This window comes from Poecilia reticulata, chromosome 6, assembly GCF_904066995.2.
Source record: "Poecilia reticulata chromosome 6, P_reticulata-male-v2, whole genome shotgun sequence".
Taxonomy (NCBI): Eukaryota; Metazoa; Chordata; class Actinopteri; order Cyprinodontiformes; family Poeciliidae; genus Poecilia; species Poecilia reticulata.
Window position 1 is genome coordinate 24600168 of NC_088835.1, and position 21594 is coordinate 24621761.

Sequence of the window (21594 nt, forward strand, 5' to 3'; positions counted from 1 at the left end):
TAGAAAGCAAACAAAAGGTCTTTGCAGGCTTAGTTCTCTAAAGATTCCTCAGTTACATGAGGCATTAAAAAACATTTCACATAATTTTTAAACAGTTTACATAAGTAAAGCAATTGGTTGTCTAACATATTAATTATAATCACTAGTTTGGCTGTAGCTGCTGGATAAAAAGGTTTCTAAATTTGGATAGGGGTAAAGGATGTTAAAACCTGAAGTAATTTTTAAGTGAATTTTAATGTCCAACACTTTGGGCTTTTATAATGTGAGAGACATTCATTGACGCCTCTAGTCAAGATGTTTATACCCAAGATAAATTTATGTTTTATTGCAACATTATATTACGGAAGCACTTAGTCTTCTCAATTAATCAAGGAACTTACCTGTTTTCACATTCTCTTGAGTTTGTGATTATAAGAGGGAGGATGCTTTCTCCATCTAACTACACAGATTTTGTTAAAGATCTGTATATTTGTGGTTAAACCTGTGTTTATCTGTAAAAGAAGCGGGTTTAAAAAAATAGTAAAGAAGAGGCGGTATTTGCTCGACAGGTTTGATTGAAAGTTAATAAAATAGGCAAACATCAAACTAAGATGCTGCATTGGTGGGTTGAAGATAAAGATTAGAAAGTCAGGATTAATAAAGAAAAACTTGATTTGACTTTAAGCAGTTTACTTGTGAAGTCCTCATTATTTCATGTTTGTCGTTTAACATTTTGCACTTTCGTCCCAGTAGGTGGCGGTTACGTATATTATGCTGGTTGCCAACCACCAAAAAACATCCACCGAAGAAGAAGAAGGATGACGTCATTGGATAGCGGCGCCGCGGTGGACTGGAATGGGACCTGAAGATTTTTCCCAAATTTTGATAGCTTAATCCATGAATGGCGCCGAAACAGGACCCGAAGCCTAAATTTCAAGAAGGTATGTAATTGTTTGTTTGTCGTATTGTTTCGCGTGAGTTTCTGTCCGCTTTAAAGCGCCTAAATATGGCAGTTGTTGGAGGTGGAGCGGCTAGCCGTCATTGTTGCAATAAAGACACAACGGGTTGTTATTAATTAGATTTGATAGTTTTAGCCGTGTATCCATGGCTTCAATGAAGCTTCTGATTTAGAGTGCATTGTGTTAATTTTAGAGAGAGTTTTAACTTCATTCAGATAGCGTTAGCTACTGAGAGACTTCACCGCCCACCTCTGACAGTATTTTACTAAGCTAACCGTTAGCTCAAATCTTGCTGACTTTAGTCTTTCTAACCATTGTCTATTGTTGCCATTTTGAGTATATGTACATACAGATAGTATTAGTTTTTTTTGTTTGTTTTTTTTTATGGAAAAGCGAACCAAGCTAGGAATGCCACGCTTACTTGCAGCTGAAAAATCCGTACTTCGGAGCAGAAGTACCCGCCAAGAACCGAATTGTTTTGTTTGATAGCTTGCCATAATCTTCATATCAGCTCGGAAGAATATACATCTATGACGAGTAACTGTTTTGAAAGTTAACGCTAAAATCAAGATGAATGCCTTTTTTGATAAAGTACAGTGTACGGAAGCCCAGAATGACCATAGAAGTTATTTGCAAGGTTTAAAAAAAAAACTACAACCTGAGCCTTTTTTTTTTTTTACTTCCGGTATATTTCTTCAACGCTAAAGGCCGGACAAAACAAGCAACTCAAAAATGATGTATTGCAATGTTTGTCTTTTTTTTTTTTTTCTTTTGACTGGTTTTGGTAAATACTTTCAAAAATAATTTACTCGGGTCTAAAGAGCAAGTGAAAAGTTTAGTTTTGTACACAATTTTCGGAATTTTTGTAACTTCCGTCTGGTCACAATTAGTAAAATGCGTCTCACCTTCTGAAGGCGCTGACCATTTCGTTCTTTTGTTGTGTTTATTTTAAAGCCAAAATGAATCAATTAATGTCTGCCTGGATATACTTATTACCACTTTGGCAATCAATTAACTAAAGTAATCATGAAATATCTTTATTTAGTTTAACCAAGAGTAATTTTACTTGTCTGCATAATCCCTATCAATACTTGACACAGTGGGTAAGACATTTTTTACACATAATGTAGATGGGCAGAGACAAAATAGCAACATGTTGCTGTTAAACGGGAAATAGCAAATTGGCTAATTGCTCCAGAGCCTCCATCAGATCACAAATAAATGACACAATGATCTGGACTCGGTTCAATTTTCTTTGCTTGAGTCAGAAATTAGATAAAAATATTTTAAAAGTCATCTGTTCTTTTTTTGTTTCTGCATGTTTTTTAAGGAGCTAAAAAAAATTATGTAGATGGAAAAAAAATCTTAGAAACATAATTTGTAGGGTCATAAGAAAATAAGTTTGTCTGGCGCTAAAACATGTCCTTTCCTGTTTATAGTTTTTCATATTTCTTCAGTGGAACTTAATTGTTTTATTTCCAATGCAGGTGAAAGAGTGCTGTGTTTTCATGGGCCATTGCTCTACGAAGCTAAGGTAGGCCTCCTTAGTTAAACTATCCTTATAATCGCCCTCTTGATTTTTTTTTTTTTTTCTTTCAATCTTGACAGTAATTGGTAATTCTCTTTGCAGTGTGTTAAGATTAATATCAAGGACAAACAGATCAAATACTTCATTCATTACAGTGGTTGGAATAAGAAGTGAGTGTTCAGCTCGGATAATAAATGTCTACACTTGCATATTTGTAACAGTGGCTTGAGTACTCGAATAATATTTTCTCTTTCAGCTGGGACGAATGGGTTCCTGAAAGCAGAGTTCTGAAGTATGTGGACAGTAATCTTCAGAAACAGAAAGAGCTTCAGAGGGCCAATCAGTAAGTCCACTATGATGTCATGCATTCAGTCTTTTCCGTTTGATTTAATCTGTTTTGTTTTCTCTCCTTAATTTTCTGGAAAATTGTCTCATTTCATCAGAACCACATATTCTTAACTACACTTTTTTTCTCAATTTAGAGACCATTATGTAGAAGGGAGAATGAGGGGAGCTGCACCGAATAAGAAGATCCCTGCTGCATCGCAGAAAAATGATGTGTGAGTGATTGTGCCATTGTTGGGTTTTTTTCCATCTCCTCTTTTTTTTTTTTTTTTTTCTTTATCAAACTTCATAACAGAAACTTGAGTTGTATTTTATTTTTTTTCCAGAAAAACCAAAAAGAACAAACAGAAGAGTGAGTATATATGTTGCTTTACTCTTAAACATTAAAAGTATTTAAATTAAAAGAGTTGATTTTCGCCTACATTAGACGTGTTAATTAAGTAAATGTGTGTGTTTGCAGCTCCTGGAGCAGGAGAGGGAACAAGTTCAGGAGGAGATCCAACCCATCCTCCCAGGAAGAAGAGAGCACGAGTTGACCCAACTGTTGAGAGCGTAGGTCCAGGATTCCATATAATGACTACGTTCAGAGCATAAAAACAACATATTTTTGATCCTTGAAGGACATCATTCATATAAGGTGCACAAATGAAACAATGTTTTGTTTTGTTCTACTTAGGAGGAAACCTTTATAAACAGAGTTGAAGTTAAGGTAAAAATCCCAGAGGAGCTTAAACCGTGGCTTGTGGATGACTGGGATCTGATCACACGTCAAAAACAGGTACATAATCAACATTTTGTCATATTTCCATATAGAGTTCTCATCACACTTGCGGTGCATTTGGTAAAGAGTCTGGTAAAAAAAAAAAAGACTCTTTAAAAAGTTCATGATTTCAGTCTCTTCAATAATTTTATCCCAGAGGTTATGGAAGAGAGAATATTCCTCAGAATCACATTTTCAGCTATTTAGAGTTGAGTTTTTTTTCTCTGTCTGTAGATATGTACAGATTTAGGTAGGTGGCTGTTTTTCTTCATCCCATTTCCTGGTTTACAATGACCAGCACTTGTCCGGTCTGCTTGAATGTCAGGTTCTCTTACATTTTTAAAAATGGCTAAAAGAAATTGATTACTGTTGCATCACCAGGCAAACAGGAAGTCACGTATTACTAACTGAAAGTTTTTTTACCCTTGTATTAGAATTTTTTCCCCCCAGATGGGTAAATAATAAATAAAGATAGATAAAACCAGGGTGAGATTATGCTGCAGCAATAAAATACATATTTTTTAAGGCTTTTAAGAGTTCCAGTAAGTAAGCCACAGAGAGAAGCTTCCAAAATTATGTTTCAATTTGTTTTTCTTCAGCTTTTTCACCTTCCAGCCAAAAAAAACGTTGACGCTGTCCTCGAAGACTATGGAAACTACAAAAAATCAAGAGGAAACTCTGACAGCAAGTAAAGACTTGCCTTCATATTATTATTTTTTTCCAGGATTTGTTTTATAGCCAGCTCCAGAAATGCCAAGAGAAACCTATGTCTTTACCGGTGCAACTTGTTTTCCTTCAACACCCAGGGAGTTTGCTGTGAATGAAGTGGTCGCCGGTATCCGTGAATATTTCAACGTCATGCTGGGGACGCAGCTTCTCTACAAATTTGAGCGGCCTCAGTACGCAGACATCCTGGCGAACCACCCCGACACAGCCATGTCTCAGATCTACGGCGCGCCTCACCTGCTCAGACTTTTCGGTAAACACTCGAAACAAAAGAAGAATCTTTATAAAGAATGGTTGTGAATAGCAGCAGTCAACAAAAAAAAAATAATTCAGATGCTTCAACTGCTTTTAGGCTCAGTTTCATCTCCTACATTTGGGTTGAGAGATTTTGAGAAGAATTAAATCGACAATGTATTATGTTAGTTTAAATAATAGAAGAATTAAATTGACAATGTATTATTCAGTTGATTATTTACATACCTTTTGCCTCATTGTCAATATCTTAACTTATTACTGAAATACTGAAAACGTATTACTGAAAGGTGATATTTATCAGTATTATATTTTTTTCTAAGATTATTTACAGAAAAATTCTGTCCCGTCTTCAGACGGGACAGAATTTAGGCCATAAATAAATTGAATTATTATTTTTGTATATCAACAAGTTAATAAATGTATTTGTAAGTGTTTTAGTGATGGTATATTTTGATATCTAATCAAAAATGAAATGCAATTAGAAATTTTTTTGGAAGCAGTATATGATTATTTAATCTGTTTTTGAGTTTTGTTATAGTTTTTGTGCTGCATTGCAATTTGAAATAATTTAATGTGGCTCGTCATGGTAGATCCAAACATGTGATTGGCTGACCTCCATAGCAACCAACTCCACTGACTGGTGGACGGCGATATCAGATAAATTTACAATGTGTTGCAGCATAAGACCATGACATTTACATAAACAATTACTTTTAAACAAGCTTATTTTGTGAATATTAATGCATATTTTAGGTAATAACATGAATAAAATGCATAGTAAATAAATGCTGCATTTTCCCTTCTTTAATGTTTATAAAATATATTCCATTTGACTCAAATTTTAATAATATAGTTTTGGCACTTTTGTACCTCTTTATTCAAAAATCCATTCAAAGTTGATGAATTTTTTGTTTTGACAGTGAGAATTGGGGCCATGCTGGCATACACTCCCCTGGACGAGAAGAGTCTTGCGCTGCTTCTCAGTTACCTACAAGACTTTCTCAAGTAAGTTCTGGTAACTTATTCAACAAGCCTTCAAATGAAGAACCTGCAGCATAATCGAGCGTTTGTTTCTTTTTCAGGTATCTCGTTAAGAACTCTGCGTCACTCTTCAATGCAAGCGACTATGAAGTTGCTCCTCCAGAGTACCATCGAAAGGCGGTCTAAATTTTATTTTATTTTTTTAGTTAGATCTGAAACCTTTGTGTGTTAAAGATCAGAAAACTCTTTCAGTTGAAAAGAAACGACTTTATTTGAAGCACAGATTTTGTAACATTATTTTTGCTTCTCAGAAGAATCATGTGTGAATGAAGTTGGGTTTTTTTCCAAGAGGAACGCTGCTGAGAACTTTTTCCCCCGTATTGGTATATTTTTGATTACCACTTTTATGTTTACTTTGCTTTTTTGTCTGAGGCTAATTCACAGATTTGGACAGCACCGTTTTTTTTTTCCTTCTTTTTCTTGACTTGAAACAGATACTGGTTACAAACGTCCTGGAAGCAGTTATTTTCTAATAAAAGTCTTTCATTCGTTTCCTGCTGTGCTGTCTTTTATAGTCCCACTTGGTTTGTTTGACGTCACTTTTCTATTCCTTATTTAATTAAACTGATATGTAGTTATTGTTAGTAACACCTGTCTACCAAGATCAAATATAGACTATAATTCATTGGCTTTCTGTGTCTAAAGATGGAAATTTTGTTCATTGTCTTGATGAAATTAGCTCAATCTGAGTCAGTTTGGTTAGAGGAAGTGTGTGAACAACAATTTTTAACTTTTGCCACAAGGTGGACAGGAATATACTTTGATCCAAGTCATTCAAATGGTTTTCTTCCAGGATTGCTCCTTACTAAACTCTTATCGAGTTTCTCATCCACTCAGGAAAAAACATTAATGCGCCATAATACTGCCACCACCATGTTTCACTTCCGGATGTATTTTTGTTGTATTATAAGTTCTGACTTTTAAGCAAACTGGTTGACGTTGGAAGATAATTATGAATGGAATAAGATATTGATAATTCAAACTCTCGGGAAGAATTTCAAACAAGCTTACTTTACCTTGAGACGCAAACTTTCAAGACTGTCGTATCCTGCTCTGATGGCTTTTACCACAGTGTAACTCTGCAAACATCTAACATAAAGGCTGGTGGAAATAATTTTCTGCATTTGCTGTTTTTTTGTTTTTTTTTGTTTTTTTTTAAAGAACATAGTATATATTTTGAAGTCAAGTTCTTTCTCCTTTCTGCCGCCTCCATTTGTTCCCCCGCCCCCCATTGTTGTGTCTTCACACCATGAAAAAGAGAGAAACCAAATATTAGCTTGAGGCTGATTTGTGGTTTCATCTGTGAGACACTTGCATTTATTATGGCCAGAACAATTTTAACTCTTTTTCTTCTTTTTTTAAAAATAATTTGTTTAATCCAAGTTTCCCCAGCCCTAACCAGAAGCAGATGTGTTTTTACTGTAGAGTTCTCACTTCGCTGCACCCTGATGGCTTAAAATAAAAACACCATAAGGAAGAGCCACATTTACTGGGGCCTCCTCTGAAAACCCACGTACCCTGCTCCTTGTTCCTCTTGCGTTACTGCCACAGCTAATCCTAAACATAACGGGTCCGGCCACCCTCTGGGCCGTCATGTAAACCAAGAGACAAAAGAGCCATTTAGTGGTGTCATTATTCAGAGAGGGACAAATTATACATTGTTTGCACAAAACACCACTTCTTAGTGTGATGGATGGTTTTTAGCTATTTTTGTCCTAGTAGTTTCTGTTTAAAACGGATTGAAGATTAGTCCTAATGCACCAGAATAGCTCATGTTGGAGGTTTTGGAGATAAAGTCCAGACTGAGACGGTTTGAACGTGTTCAGAGGAGGAACAATGGTCATATCGGTAGAAAGATGCTGAGGTCGAAGCCAGTGGGGAGGAGGCCAAGAGGAAGACCAAAAAGGAGATTTATGGATGTGGTGAAAGAGGACATGAAGTTAGTTGGTGTGAGGTTAGAGGATACGACTGTATGGAGACGGATGATTCGATGTGGCGACCCCTGAAGGGAAAAGCCAAAAGAGAAGAAAAAGATTTATGAGCACAACTGCTGAACATGTGAGAAGCCTTGAGATAAATTCATCTTTTATTGCACTGTCTAAAATTGTAAAAATATGGTTTTAAACTCTGTTGACCTTATTTTGCCACAATTATCAGTAGCCCTGACAATTCCTTTGAAATACTTAGATAAATCAATGTGCATTTAAACACAGCTCTGGAAAAAGTTAAGAGACCACTGAAAATGATCAGTTTCTCTGATTTTACTTTTTAAAGCTATATAGTATGTTTGAGTAAAATGGACATTGTTCTTTTATTTTGTGAACTACTGACAACATGTCTTAGAAATTTCAAGCAAAAAATTGAGATTTATTTGCAGAATAAATCTAATAATGAAAAAGATGCAAAGCTTTCAAACCTCAAATATTGCAAAGAAAAAAACAAGTTCATATTAATTTAGAAACAACAATACCAAGGTTTTAACGCGGGAAGAGTTCAGAAATCAATATTTGGTTGAATAACCAAGGTTGTGTGTGAAAGAAATGACAAAAAGTATTAAACTTTCCCCAATGTTCTATTTTTTCAGATATACCTGTAAATTCCTTGAGCTTAAAATAATTATTGCAAATTATAGTCTAATAGTTCTATATTATATATAATAAAGAAATATATTGCAAATATAAACAATTCACATTTTGAATACTCCAAATCAGACAAATGTGCACCAGCAAAGAGTTGCAGTGCCGTTTGGAGTTGAAGCTTATTTTCTTATTTCCACGTTTTGTAAAATTAATTTGCCACTCAAAGTCATTTCCTCAGTCACTTGTTTTCACATTGTCATCTTATCATCTGTTCCACAGCTGCTGCTGTTGCTTCGAAAAGTCTTCCACCTATACAGTTTGTGTCAGTTCCTACTTTAACCACCAGATGGCAGGATTGTCATCCTAATATATCACCAAGCGGGCATTTGTTGTTGGTATTTTTCCTGATTTTGGTGTTGCTTTCTGTTCTGGCTTTTTAAATTTTTTTATTTAAGATTGGTTGCACTGTAACAGAAGCTCGCTGATCCAATGTCTCTGGAGAAAGATGGTATTGTTTGGAGTATGTCATGCCAATAACAATAATTTTTAAAAAGCCTGCTAACTCAACCGGGCTGCAAACTTAAAAGAAAATCTTGCAGAGACCCCAAACAGCTTGGTCTTATTAGACATCGAGTGTTATCAGTTTATCTTGCTGATGAAAGCCATTTGTGTTACATATGACTCCTCCAGAGCGTATCCATCTGCTCCGAGCTCAGTCTGTGTTTAATGTGGTTGTGAATGTTTCCCCAGACTGGGACTTAGTGGTAGACTAATTACACAACGGGCAGGCAGCCTCGGTTGTACGCCGCTGCCAGAGTCTTGTGTGACTGTATGTCATTAGTACTGGAAAAGTTCCTCGGCCACAAAGGGCTGCGGTCACCCTGGGCCTTTAAAACATGAAAGCTGCCATGCCGCTCCTCTGTAGAAGGAATTTGCAAGACATAAACAGCCTGTAAAATGGAAAATCACATCTGAGCCTGTTTGTTTTCCTGAAAGGAGGCCAGAATTGGTAATTCTTACTCAGATTCTTTCCAATAACAGTGAGCAGTCCAAATAAAGGACAAGGACTATTTGATCCATCTGTTTTCACTGTGGCGTAGTAGTGGTTTTATGCTTAAGATCTCAACTTGGCTGGGCGGAAAGAAACTGTAGAGACTTGAGAACATGTTGAGGCCTTATTTATTTAATTTGTACATTGGGTTTATCACCTGTGTTGTGACAATATTTCTTTTCTACAGTAAAGCCAGCTGCAGAGCATGTAGTATATTCACTCTGTCACCGTGTGTTTACAAAGAAACCCCACTAGGGGAATTACAACATAACACTGCAGCATTATGTTAGTTTGTATTTTTTACATGTCACACAAAAAATACAGACTTCATTCAGCTCCTTTTCTTAACACGCAAATGCATGTTTCTTACAAATGTGGCACAACTTAAAGGAAAATGAACAAAAAGATGTATTGGCAAGAATCATTACATTATAGAAATAATCAGTTCAGACACAAACTTTCTTGCTTGTTGTGCAAATACTGTTTGCACAAAAACTATTAAAAGAAAGAAAGAGTCAATTTAACAAAAGTTAGTTTTTTGAAGTAAATATATATTAAAAAATGTCTGACATACAATGAAATGTACAGTCCAGGGGTTAGAATACGTCCCCCCACCCGCTTGAATCTTTTTGCTAATTACCTCACAATCATTAAAAAAAAACAAAAAACAAAAACAAGTTTTCCAATTTCATGTTTGCATGGAAAAACTTTTAAATCATGACTTTTTTGGTGGGCTGCACAGTGGAACAGCTGTTGGACCTGTTGCCTTGCAGCAAGATCCTAAGTTCGAATCGAATTGATAACGTATCAATACGTTATCAATACTGTATAGTTTTGGGGTTTTTTTCTGCCAACCAAATATTGAAATTCACCTCTTCTGAAAAAGATGCACAGCGAACAAAAGAAGCCTTTCTCTGAAACATCTTCCTAGATGTTCTAGATGACACACATACAAAAATACCTTCTCTGTCAAACCGTGTTATTTCTTTACAAGCTAAGAGGATCTTTGGTTCCAACTCTATGTTGGCCAAAATAATGCAGCAGAACTGCAAAGGCCCTGAGCTTCACCTCGTCTAGTTAGTGTCCAAGTGCAAATTAGCCCTCCGGCGAAACAGTTAAATGCTAATTTAATCTACGGGGACTTCACTTCTCTTTCCTCACATCACCTTGGTGGAAGAAAATGGTGCTTCCTTTTGATGTCGAGCAGAGATGTAAAACGCTGTGAACTTGCAACTGAATATCTAAAAAGATAACCCTCCTTCTCTGTCCCTCATTAGGCAGAATGTAGAGCTAAAACACCTTTTCATGTCACCACATGTAAACAGCTTAATGTGTACCTCTTTCATCTGCTGCTGCCCCAGAGTCTCACCGCTGCTTTGATCCACGCCTGAGTGTCTGAGCACGATCACACCTCTTCACAAAAAACAAAAAAAATGTTTCCATTTTAATTTGGATTTTTCTCACAAACTCGTTTCTCAACACCTCCACTCGGACGATGAATGCAGGGTGAACGCATCTAATCATTTTTGACACCTTTGAGGACGTTTCAACAAAGAGCTCTGGAAGCTTTGTTTTAGTCTGCTCTCAAAATAAGTCTAATTTTCTTTTTCTTTTTTCTTTTGTTGAATTTACCAGACCTTAAAATACATTACATTTTCATAAGCAGGATTTATTTTCAATGAATATGCTCCAGCAGACCAGTGTTTAAGAGGAGCATCAATTTATATGAAGATGTTAGAGTTATACATTAACTGTGCAAATAAAAATTTTTTCTTTTTATTTATTAGTCACCAATGAATGTAAATTAATTACACAAATAAGTCAGGGTTCTGTAATTGACTGGAAACTGATGCACAACATTTCTTTACCCTGCAGAGGGCAGAATTGGCTGATAAATTAGTAATTAAAAGAAGACAGCAGACAACACTTATAGTTTCTAAACATCTACTGGATGGGGATGCCAAAAGTGCCACAATCAGATAAACAGACAAATAATTACATAATTATTTATTCAAAATAAAAAATAAAAATAAAAAAAAATATGAAGGGTAAATATTTCAAAGGCAAAACTCATGTAAATGTCAATTACACTATAAAATATAATTCACTAATTTCACCTCAAGTCCATTTCAGACCAATCATCTTGCCTAAATCAATGTCAGACCCGCCCACTTCTATGGAATGCCTCTTGGGGCAAAACCGCGTGAATATTTCACGTGACTGAGTACGATGCAAAGGCAATGTGTAAAATATGTGATGTTAACCTGTCTAATATGTGTCAAAATCTCGTGTAATTAACATGTAAGCTACGCATAAAATAAATGCGTTGTTTGCACAAACAGCCTCTGTTATTGTCCCTTTTAGGCAACGTAACTTCCTCTGAGTTTTATTCGCAGCTCTTCTCTTTGGCTGTTTCTGATTAAGGGCTAAAGCGGTTTAGCAAAGATGGGCCGGGGGTTCATCCCACCTTTCTATCCATTTCATGAGTAAATATATAAGCAGATTGAATGAACGGTTGCACTGAACTACTCTTGTTTTAGCTTCTTAATCATATTATACAATACATACATTACACAAAGTGACATGGACAGTTTGAGTACCGAGGTCAAGACAAATCCCTCACTCCGTCAGTACAGTTCTAGGAGCTGTCATGGCTGGGGCTTTCAAATGAAATGTTGGCATTAAAGGAAGGAAAAAATATATTTCTAAACGCTTAAGTTAAATTCCATCTGTTCCTGCAACAGGGCATATTTTTGTCTTATGCTTTTTACTTGCAATAAATTCCATAGTGTTGCGGTTGTTGTCCACAGTAATAGCTTTTGCATTTGCCCTGGCAAGCCTCTCCTTCAGCAACCCAATATATATATTTTTGAGAAACCTAAGAAAACTCTTCTGTTTTATCCAAAAATCTCAAATAACGTTTAAAGGTCAAAAGATAAGACGGAGATAAGATAGTAGCAGAAACGCGTCGGTTTGGGCTTGCTTATCTGCCTCACTACTTAAAAGGCTGTTAGACCTACTAAGAGTAGTTTGTCAAACTTAAACAAGCTTGATGTTAGACAACATATTTGAAGTTAAATCTAAATAGTTTTGCAAATTTTATTTTGTTGACTAAATTAGAGAAGATATTCCTATCCTCACTTTTGGAAATCATAAGCTATTTTGTCTCCTCTTATTTGTGCTGACATTTTCAGCGCAAATCATATGTCGGCAAAGTAAAGGTGACTCTAATAAAAATAATATATCCATGGTGACCTTGGACTTAAGAAAACACAGTTGACCAACATCAGCAGAAGACATGACACCCCACATCATCACTGACTGTGGAAATATCCCACTGGACTTGAAGCAACATGGATTCTGTCCGTCTCTCTTCCTCCAGACTCTGGGACTTTGATTCCCAAATGAAGTACAACACTTTACTTCCATCTGAAAAGAGACCTTTGACCCACTTAGCAACAGTCCAGATAAGACGCTTCTGTTGCTGTCTCTGGTTCAGGAGTGGTTTGACACAGAATTGCGACATCTGTAGCCGACATGTGGGATTCATCAATGTGCAATGAATCTTGGTGAGGTGACTCCAGTGTCATTTTGCTTGACAATCCTCTCATCTAGGTGCAAATTTTCCATCCACAATTTTTCCTTCCACTCAACTTTCTATGAATATGGTTGAATACAGCACTGAAACGAGCCAGCTTCTGTAACGATGACCTTTTTGTGGCTTGCCAGTGATTGTCCTCTGGACATCTGTGAAGCCAGCAGTCTTATTTACTTGCAACATTTTTTAGTTAATTCAATGATTAGACTGTGAAGGCAATAGTTACAAGTTGACTATATCACTTTTTCACAATATGCACATTTCTGAGACTTACTTTTTTTAAAATTGTTGTCTTTCTGGGATCAATAAAGTATTTTTGCATTTAAATTTTGAATTTTCATCAACAGTAAGCCGTAATAATCAAAATTACAGATAAGGCCTTGAAATATGTGAAAATGTGGAGGGATTCAGTTTCTGCAATGAGTGACTATAAACATTTAACTTTGCCATGATATTCAAATGTTTTGACATGGACCTGCATACAATATACAGCAAAATAACATTTTTTTTTTTTTTTTGTCAGACGATATGCCTTCATTTGTATATATGATGAACTGCTTTTCCTAAAACAGCCAGACTGTGGCATATATAGTTCAGATTTCCAGGACTGTGGAGCTGATATCTCATTAGGAGGCTTGAAAACTTGACAGATTCTCCTCCAACTGCGCTGTCGGTCAGTTCCGGGCCGGCGGATTCCTTCTGACCTCGACGTGCCACAGCGTTGCCCTCGGTGCTCCAACTACCCGTGCTGCTTGTTGACAGCTGCTCCCTTTAGGAGCTGCTTGGGACTGGCCTGATGCTGACCTCCTGCCAGTCCACTGAAGGCCCGGCAGAGGCTGGCTCAGACCAGGAGGAGAGGGCGAAGTCGAGACGAGTAACAAGGAGTGTCAGAGAACGCTTGAACGTCCACAAGAACACATAGGGGAGTTGAGGGAAAACTCTTAACACATTTCCACTGTGCAAATCAGAGTGCAAACTGTTAATTAAAAAAAAAAAATTACAGCTTTCTCTTTGCCTGCAGGTACTTTTCCTAACTTATAAATAGTTGTTAGGAGGTAGAATGACACAAATGTTTAAGCAGTCGGTGTCTAATTTGCAAGTCGATAGAATGCGGCATGAGCTGGCCTCATGTTGAGCCGACTGTGGGAACACAGAGCGGTGTATGATTATAATTTTAGAGGAAAATGTTAGGTTTCCTCTCGGCTCATAAATAGTCTATCATCATCGAGTGGCACACGGCTGAGCAAAAAAAAAAAAAATTAGCCCAGAATTTTGTGCTGCACATCAAACACAACTGGCAGAGTCTCAATTAATGATTAATATGCCAGCTGTTGGTGGCGGTGGCATTTCGAATATGAAAAGGACTCCCATCGGGACGTTTGATCACCTGATGCAGTTGTGTCGGAACACAACAACAAAGCTGTTGGAGGCGCCGTTGAGCGAGTGAGCTCAAATGTTTTGAGCCACCTCCTCCATGATATCATGAGATATTTATTGTTACAGTGGAACAGGTCTACGGAGCCCTCCCAGCAGCGAGGCCCGCACCCAAAGCAACGCTCCGTTCACACTTCAGCGCCGAGGATGTCGCAGATGCGGCCTTCACGGCGTATTCTGACCCCGGAGGGCCAAAAGAGAGACAGGAAGCAGTTGGCTCACGCTCAACTGAAGCGATGCATGGGACTTTCCCACACGCCTCGGGACGCTCCTCTTCCAGCCCAGTCTGTGGTTGGAGCGTGTGTCTGCACCACTTCACACCAGGGAGAGTAAAAGGAGGAGGAGAAAGAGGAGGAGGAGGGAGGCTTACTGTAGAAGTTGGAGAAAACTTTTCAGAGGGGATTCATTGCCCCTTAGCAGAGAGAACAGCATAAATTATTTGCGCTGGCAGATGTTCACAGACCCAAATATGCATGAATTTGTAGAGCTGGCAGGCTTCCCTCAGCCAAACTTACTGCTTTTCACGATGCGTGCAGAAGCAGTTGTTATTCTGGCTGTTTTACAGAGAGCATTAATCTGAGCTGTCAGCACCACCAACCACTTTGGTGGAAATTATTTCACTCCTTAATAAGGGAACTCTGGTGCTATATTACATACGGCGGTCGGACGAACATTCTTGGTGGGTCTGTCATCATGTAGCTGTTCTCCAACAGTGAGGCTTCTGTGTTTGGCCCGTAGCACATTCTGTAACCAAGAGATGAAAAGAATACTCTAACTAGACATTAAATGGAACCACAGCCTCTCAAATTCTCACTTTTGATGGTGATGTGGAGTGCCTCCTGCCAGCAGGAAGGAGAAATTCAAAATTGTGTTGACTGATCAGTGTAAATTGTTTAACTGAAGCTGAAAACATCTTGAAAGCAAACTATTTACCGAAATATATTTCCAGGAAATCAGAATGGGAAAAGAAGTGTGATTTTTTTTTTAACTGACCTCCGTCGTGTGATAAAATAGCACAAACCTTCTGTTATTTTTTTTATTATTACATTTGACAGACATCACGAAACTCAGCAGCTCCTCCACAACTGAGACTCGACTGAACATCACTGTCATATCACAGTAAATGTGAGTCCACATAGTAAGGATTTATAGACAATTTGTCAAGCTAAAAGGAGAAAGGCAGGATATTTTTTGAGTGCAGTGGCTTGGAGACCCAGCACTGCACTAGTCTGGTCTACCTGTGATGATGTCTCCTCTGGTTTTCACCGACTCAGACTTTAATGTGCTCAAACATGTATCAGAAAGCATTTCCGAGCAACTGCGTCAAAAGAATACTTTATATTGCCAAGCCATGCAGTGGTTGCGCAAGTCTAACATTTCTATACATAATCAATCTGTCCGCTTAGACTGCACTGCACTAACGTTACTGTCCAGTTACCTCAAACTAATGCTATGTATTTGGTTGGAAAGCAAATGAACCTCCGCCTATTCACAGTTCAGTATTCGCAGTTTCACCTATTTCTAGATTTTTTTTGTGTAACTTTATTCCTAAAATCTGCCTTATTCTAGTGTATAAAATATTCTAAAGAAAAATGCTGCTTTGGAAGTTCAAATGCAATAATTGGCACGCTATTGGTTGGTGTTTGCAAAGCAGCCAATCAAGGAGTGGCATTTATTGACCTTGGTGCTGACTGGCCCAGGAAAAGCAAGTCATTGCTGAATGTGTAGACATATAGGGATAACATTTGGAGAGGACAGACAATATGTGCACACATAGAATTAGAAAGTAAAGCTAAAATTATGCACTTTACCACCTGAAAGACCTTATGCTTACAAACAACAGCCATGGTTGCCTTGAGGGTCTGGTTGTCAATTATCTTAAAGCTATTGGTTGCTAGCTGGTGCATAAACTGTGTTTTTTCCTTTTCACTCAGTCTTGGGTTGACCCTTTTCTGACTGGCTAATATATTTTAACCAACATCCTGGGGAAAATGTTTTGATTAAACAAACTGTTTTTGGTGGGAGAGGAATAATCCATATTTTATGCTTTACTTTTTTTTGTGAAGCTCATCTTTTTCTGAAACGTTGGGGAAAGTCAGTGTTCAATCCATTATTTTCTGTTATTTTCTCAATACACAAGCAAACATTTTTTTAACATAATTCCCATTAAAATATTGCTTCCCATCTAGTTGGAGGCATGTGACTGTACATTTTGCAACAGGCAAAGCCCTAAATCTTGTTCAAACAGTTACTTATCTGCTTTAGAAACAATAGAACGGTTGAGTTGGATTTATTTTAGTTCAAAAGTTTGAGATTTTCTATCTCTTAAATGTAATACTACTGTTTGCCACACAAACGCTACATAAAATTCTTGCAGTAAAAAGTACACCTCAAATTGTGTGGTACTTAAAAGAGGCTTTATAACTTAAATAATCACGCCACATTCAGAGGTTTCTATTTTCTTCGCAACAAATGTTAGCAGATATGAAATTCGCAGCATGTGGTACTTTTTTGTGGCTTTTACCGTAAAGTTTTTGGAACAGCTTTAGACTGTTACTTTGTGCATGAGTCAAAGTCTTTATAGTTCTCCCTATTGGGAAGGGATTTTGAAAATACATGTTACAGTGAGTTATGCGATTAGTTATTCTGGTCATACTGGGCTACAGTCATTACAACGGCTCTACTGAGCATTTTGAAAAAGGAGTAATTTGTGACTGCAATGCGCTGCCTGTTGAGGTAAAATATCATGTTGCTATCTATTCAGTCATTTTTATAGGTACTGAGTCATAAACCAAATATGCTTCACACCTGCATGGGAAGCACATAACAAAAAAACATAGCATAGTAAAGCTATCATCAGTGCTTGGAGATGCAAATAACAGCAATAAAGACAGATGAGACAACCTGAAACTGTCACGTTGTATCTAACTGCTGAGGGAAAAATGACTTACAGCCTTTTCAGCCAGAGAGCTTTGGCAGACTGCCACTTAGCTAGGTCCCCTTGAGGGCCCTTACTCGTGAATCAGAGAAAATGGGAATTACACATATTAAAGAGGGTAAACGTCAGTAATCACAGCATTGGGAGGGTGCTTGAGGACTCATCAGGCATGCCTTTTTTAGAGACACTTGTTTCAAGGAGCCACGGCGATCAGAAGCCACCGGCAACGCCAGGATTACACAGTTCACCGTATGAGATTCCCAGTCAGCACACCTGTGTTTACACCTCAGCTGTGTCTGGCCTACACACCGATGGAACGCACTGCCGAAGCACCACCTGATCCCTCTGAAGCGCGCTCGGCTTACGCTTTGACATATCGGTTGTTGTCTTCTGTCCATTGATATTTCCAGCCTGTTTGCCTTGCATTGACTGTTGTGTGGTCCCTCGCGGCGGTGGACCTGGTGGTTTTTGACATGGGAAAGTTTGTTTGTTTGTCTGTCTGCTCTGCAGAGGTCATGCGGCGTTGTGTTTGTTTGGCGGGTCAATTGAGTCCACTAACAGTGGAGGCCTGGGGAGGAGAAGCGATGGAGGGAGAATCACACAGGCTTCCTCTCCTCCCTGTGTGTTCCTCCTCAGCTGGAGATGGCCAGACCACAACTCCCTGATAAGATTTCTGGAGTCGCTCCACATGACTTACCGCTGTTGGTACTTTGACAGAAAACAACCCTCAAGGGAAACTTAGGCAACCATAAATATTTAGGCATCAGAGTGCTTTATGGAGTTTGTTGTAAAAGGATTTATAGCAGCCTGGGAGGCGATGTATCAGTGTCCCAGGACCTGAAGCAGCCAGTGTTTACAGCATCGCATGTGAACTGAACCAAATAAGCACTTGAGAATAAGGAATGCAAATACCTCAGCCTCTCCAAACAGGTTCCAGAAAACAGGTGCCAGGAAATCTTGGTTCAAAAATCATAATGACCAGCAGAGACGACTCACAAACAAGTTGAGTCAAGGCCTTATATGGGCTGATGATAAGGATTATGAGGATCTGGTGCAAAAACACAGAATGACTGCCAGAATGTGTTCACACTCTGATGGGATTTAGAGGTAATCTGGGTCTAATTTATGTTTTAAAAGAGAGTTTAAGACAACAGTTACAATTAATTTGTTGTCATAAAACTGACTGATCTGTTATCTCTGTGAATTCTGGATTTATTGTACTCTTCCCCCCTGTGTTTCTGTTAAGACAGAATAGTATAACAATTAACTTTGTGATGAATTTTTGAAGAGCATTTGACAAATTTTTACAATTTACTTTTTGCTAGACTTGTTTTCTGGTCTTGTCTTTCTGGTTATTAATAAGTATGTTTATATTTTTTATTTTATTTATTTATTTTTTCTTTATTACTAGTTATCAGTAATATTAGCACTGTCAGGCTTTTAATAGTATTTACTATTCTGTCTTTCCATGTACAGTTTTCTCTCATGTTTTGCTTTTTTTTTTTTTTGGAGTTGATGCTTCGGTAACAACTTTTGGAGTCGTCACCTCAACAAACTGTTCCCAACGCTGCATTTTGTTCCCTCAATAACTTCACAGGAAAGTACTTTTTTATTAACCTTTGAGCAGTTTTGATCTGTTGTATCTTTATTCTAGCAGTCCTTTGATGATAAAAAAAGACAATAGGGGTGAGATAATTAAAACTACAACAAAGAATACATGAACATTTAGAACAGCAAAAATGAAGAACACATACAAAGCCAAAAAAAAAGTCAAATCATCAGAGGTATGCAAAAGTCCCATCCCAACTAATAACAGTTGCTTTTCTATTGACAAGTCCAACTCTGGTTAATTCCTGGTCAGTTCTACTCCAGTTTGCAGTGTCTCCATTACAATCTCTGTTCCTCACTAGTCTGGGCATAAATACAGGCAGGAACGTGGGCAGGTCAATAATGTTTTCAGCAACATTCATCAACAGGATGTGGTTTTGATGGACTTAACTGAACCCAGATATTTAATTTTATCTCATAGAAATTCATTGCCGGTCCAAATATAATGAAAGCAATTCAAATTAGCTTATTTCTTTGCTGTACGTACAAATCTATGGACATAATGGCACTTTAGTTTATGTTTTTAAATGTGCAACCTTTTGGATTTAGGTACTGCAGCCAAAAAGATGTAAAGTAATGTCCACACACAAACTTTATTGAAAGCAAAAATCCCGAACAAAGAATAAAATTCACAAACTACTTTTACCTAGTTCCAGAGCTGCACAGTTTCTTCATTGCGTCCTCCTTCCCGTAAAGATAGGCGCAACTTACTGAGCTACAAAATGATGGTCATTCTGCTGCAAAAGTTGACACGTGCTCCTACTGCTTCTCAAGATTAAACTCCTAACTTCACTCAGCGGCCAGCTTCAAGGTGTCAAATATGGCTGATACAAGGTCAATTTTCTTTTCACTTATTTTTGATACAGCATTTTCAAAACAACTGAGGGTAACAGTTACTTGATTGTGCTATAAAATGGCTCTGTGTGCCTGTGAAATACATAATATCCCTCCTTTAAATTGACATTAAATAATTTTCCTGCCATACTGATTTAAACGGGTCCAACACATTTTAAGACCAGTATGGAACCAAAAAGGTTGCTCTCTTGTGACCCTGCTAAATCACTAGGAGCTGCAGGCTGCCTTGGCAGTCTTCACCACCACTCTTCCTTCACCACCACTCTTCCTTACCTTCACTCTCCTCATCAATGTTTCATGAGGGTGTTATCTGCATCCCTCTCATCTCTGCCTTCCACCTCGGATCCTGTCTACCCTGGCGCTTTCATCTCTATCCTACAGGGCAGTCGGACATCTCGTCCTCCATCCACGCTGCCCCACAAGCCTCAACCATCCTCGCGTCTCCCCTCTTCACCCTCCCCCTGTTGCTCTGCTTCCTCCCCGCAGGGTCACACGGCCGCCCCGTCCCAGATTGCCGTAGGATCAGGATTCCTCATTATCCTGTTAACTGTACATTTATCTGACAAGACAGGGAGAGCGAGAGCGACCCCCGGCATCATTAAGCTTTAATGGACAGCCTAGAAATGAGGGAGACGCCATAAAAGCAGGAGCCGAACCAGAGTTTCTCTTTAATGTCTCTGATCGCCCTGACAGGATTATTAATCAGGAACTAAAGGAATTTAAAACCTTTGCTCTTGGCTTCCTCACTTAGAGTCTTTAGCTTGCACCATTACATAGCAAGCCAGGGTCAGGAGGTCTGCAGCTAATTGGTTCTACAGGGTTTTGAATAACAATGAGCTGAGCCCAATTACTGAACTACAGAGAGGTGGAGATGAGAGGAGAGGGAGGGAGGGCCCAGTGGAACAGGCTCATAGAGGATGCAGGGAGGAGGAGGAGACGGGGGAGGCTGTTTTCACGGCTGCCGTCTCTCTCCTCCTCGGAGTGGGGATATTAATGAGATCAGTAAATGAGTGCTGGCGCAGATGAGGATGTGTCGGTGCAGAAAAGCAGCCGTCCTGGCCCTGTAGGACAGCAGCAGCTCCTCATTCCCTATTCTATTTGACTCATAACGAAATATGTTTGCCACGTTCTTTTTGTCCCAGATTTTCCTCTTTCTCCGTATCTCGTGTTCATTTATTAGTGATATATATTTTTTTCTTTTCCCTGACATAGGGGATCTTTAGAACTGCAGCTCTTTGATGGCACCAAAGAATCTCAGTCTGTCTTGTAACGCATTAATGCTTGTCTTCAGGGGTTAGTATTCAGCTGCGGTTAATGCAGTTAGTCCCAGTCGTTTAGAAACACTTCACCACTAAATCTGTACTCACTTAAAGAGGCATGCAGCAGACGATCTTTCCCTGATTGTCTGACCCCTGCTGCTTGTTCACATCAACGCTCGTTTTTCATCCTCTCACTGATCCATTTTTTGCAAGCTGCTGGTCAATTTTACAGTTCTGCAAAAAAGAATGAACACATTAGTTATCAAAACCAAAAGGTTTCTAAAGGGATTTTGAGTTAAATAACTGAGTCATAACTAAAATCTAGTTGGCCTCAGAAGCCACACAATCAGTAAATAGAGTACACCAGTGTCTAGCTTAAGCTTAATGAATCTTATAAAGGTGTCTGAGGCTTGTTGGAACATTAGTAAACAGACAAAATCATGGGAGGTCAGGGAAAATGTTGTGGGGGCCTGTAATTAAATTCACATTGTGCATGTTTTTGTACTTCCATTTGGGTCTCTACTGCTTCTAAAAACAGTCCAAGGGCATAAAAAACACCCAGCATTTTTATAGTAATAAGTTAATGTTTTGTGGTGTGTGGAAAATGAGCCATTTCTAAAACCTCCTGTTTTTTAAGTCACATTCGACCAGCACTGTGCCGTTACCTAGTAACCCAAAC

The 21594-nt window shown here is 38.3% G+C and overlaps 1 protein-coding gene across 1 annotated transcript; it reads left to right on the forward strand.

Annotated features, from left to right (window-relative positions):
• The first annotated feature begins 65 nt into the window (after positions 1 to 65).
• morf4l1 (mortality factor 4 like 1) lies at positions 66 to 6085 on the forward strand. The gene is made up of 12 exons (XM_008412183.2): positions 66 to 920; positions 2426 to 2472; positions 2569 to 2636; positions 2723 to 2809; positions 2949 to 3026; positions 3138 to 3163; positions 3272 to 3363; positions 3488 to 3589; positions 4171 to 4259; positions 4378 to 4550; positions 5473 to 5557; positions 5635 to 6085. The coding sequence occupies exons 1-12, from the start codon at positions 881 to 883 to the stop codon at positions 5717 to 5719; spliced, it is 972 nt and encodes a 323-aa protein (XP_008410405.1). The 5' UTR covers positions 66 to 880; the 3' UTR covers positions 5720 to 6085.
• Positions 6086 to 21594: the final 15509 nt, after the last annotated feature.

Bases quoted from the DNA above. Each gene is read 5' to 3' on its own strand.
- morf4l1 (XM_008412183.2), top strand. From the start codon at position 881: ATGGCGCCGAAACAGGACCCGAAGCCTAAATTTCAAGAAG. The intron at 921-2,425 runs GTATGTAATTGT...TTTCCAATGCAG, and splicing joins GAAGCCTAAATTTCAAGAAG to GTGAAAGAGTGCTGTGTTTT. The intron at 2,637-2,722 runs GTGAGTGTTCAG...TTTCTCTTTCAG, and splicing joins TACAGTGGTTGGAATAAGAA to CTGGGACGAATGGGTTCCTG.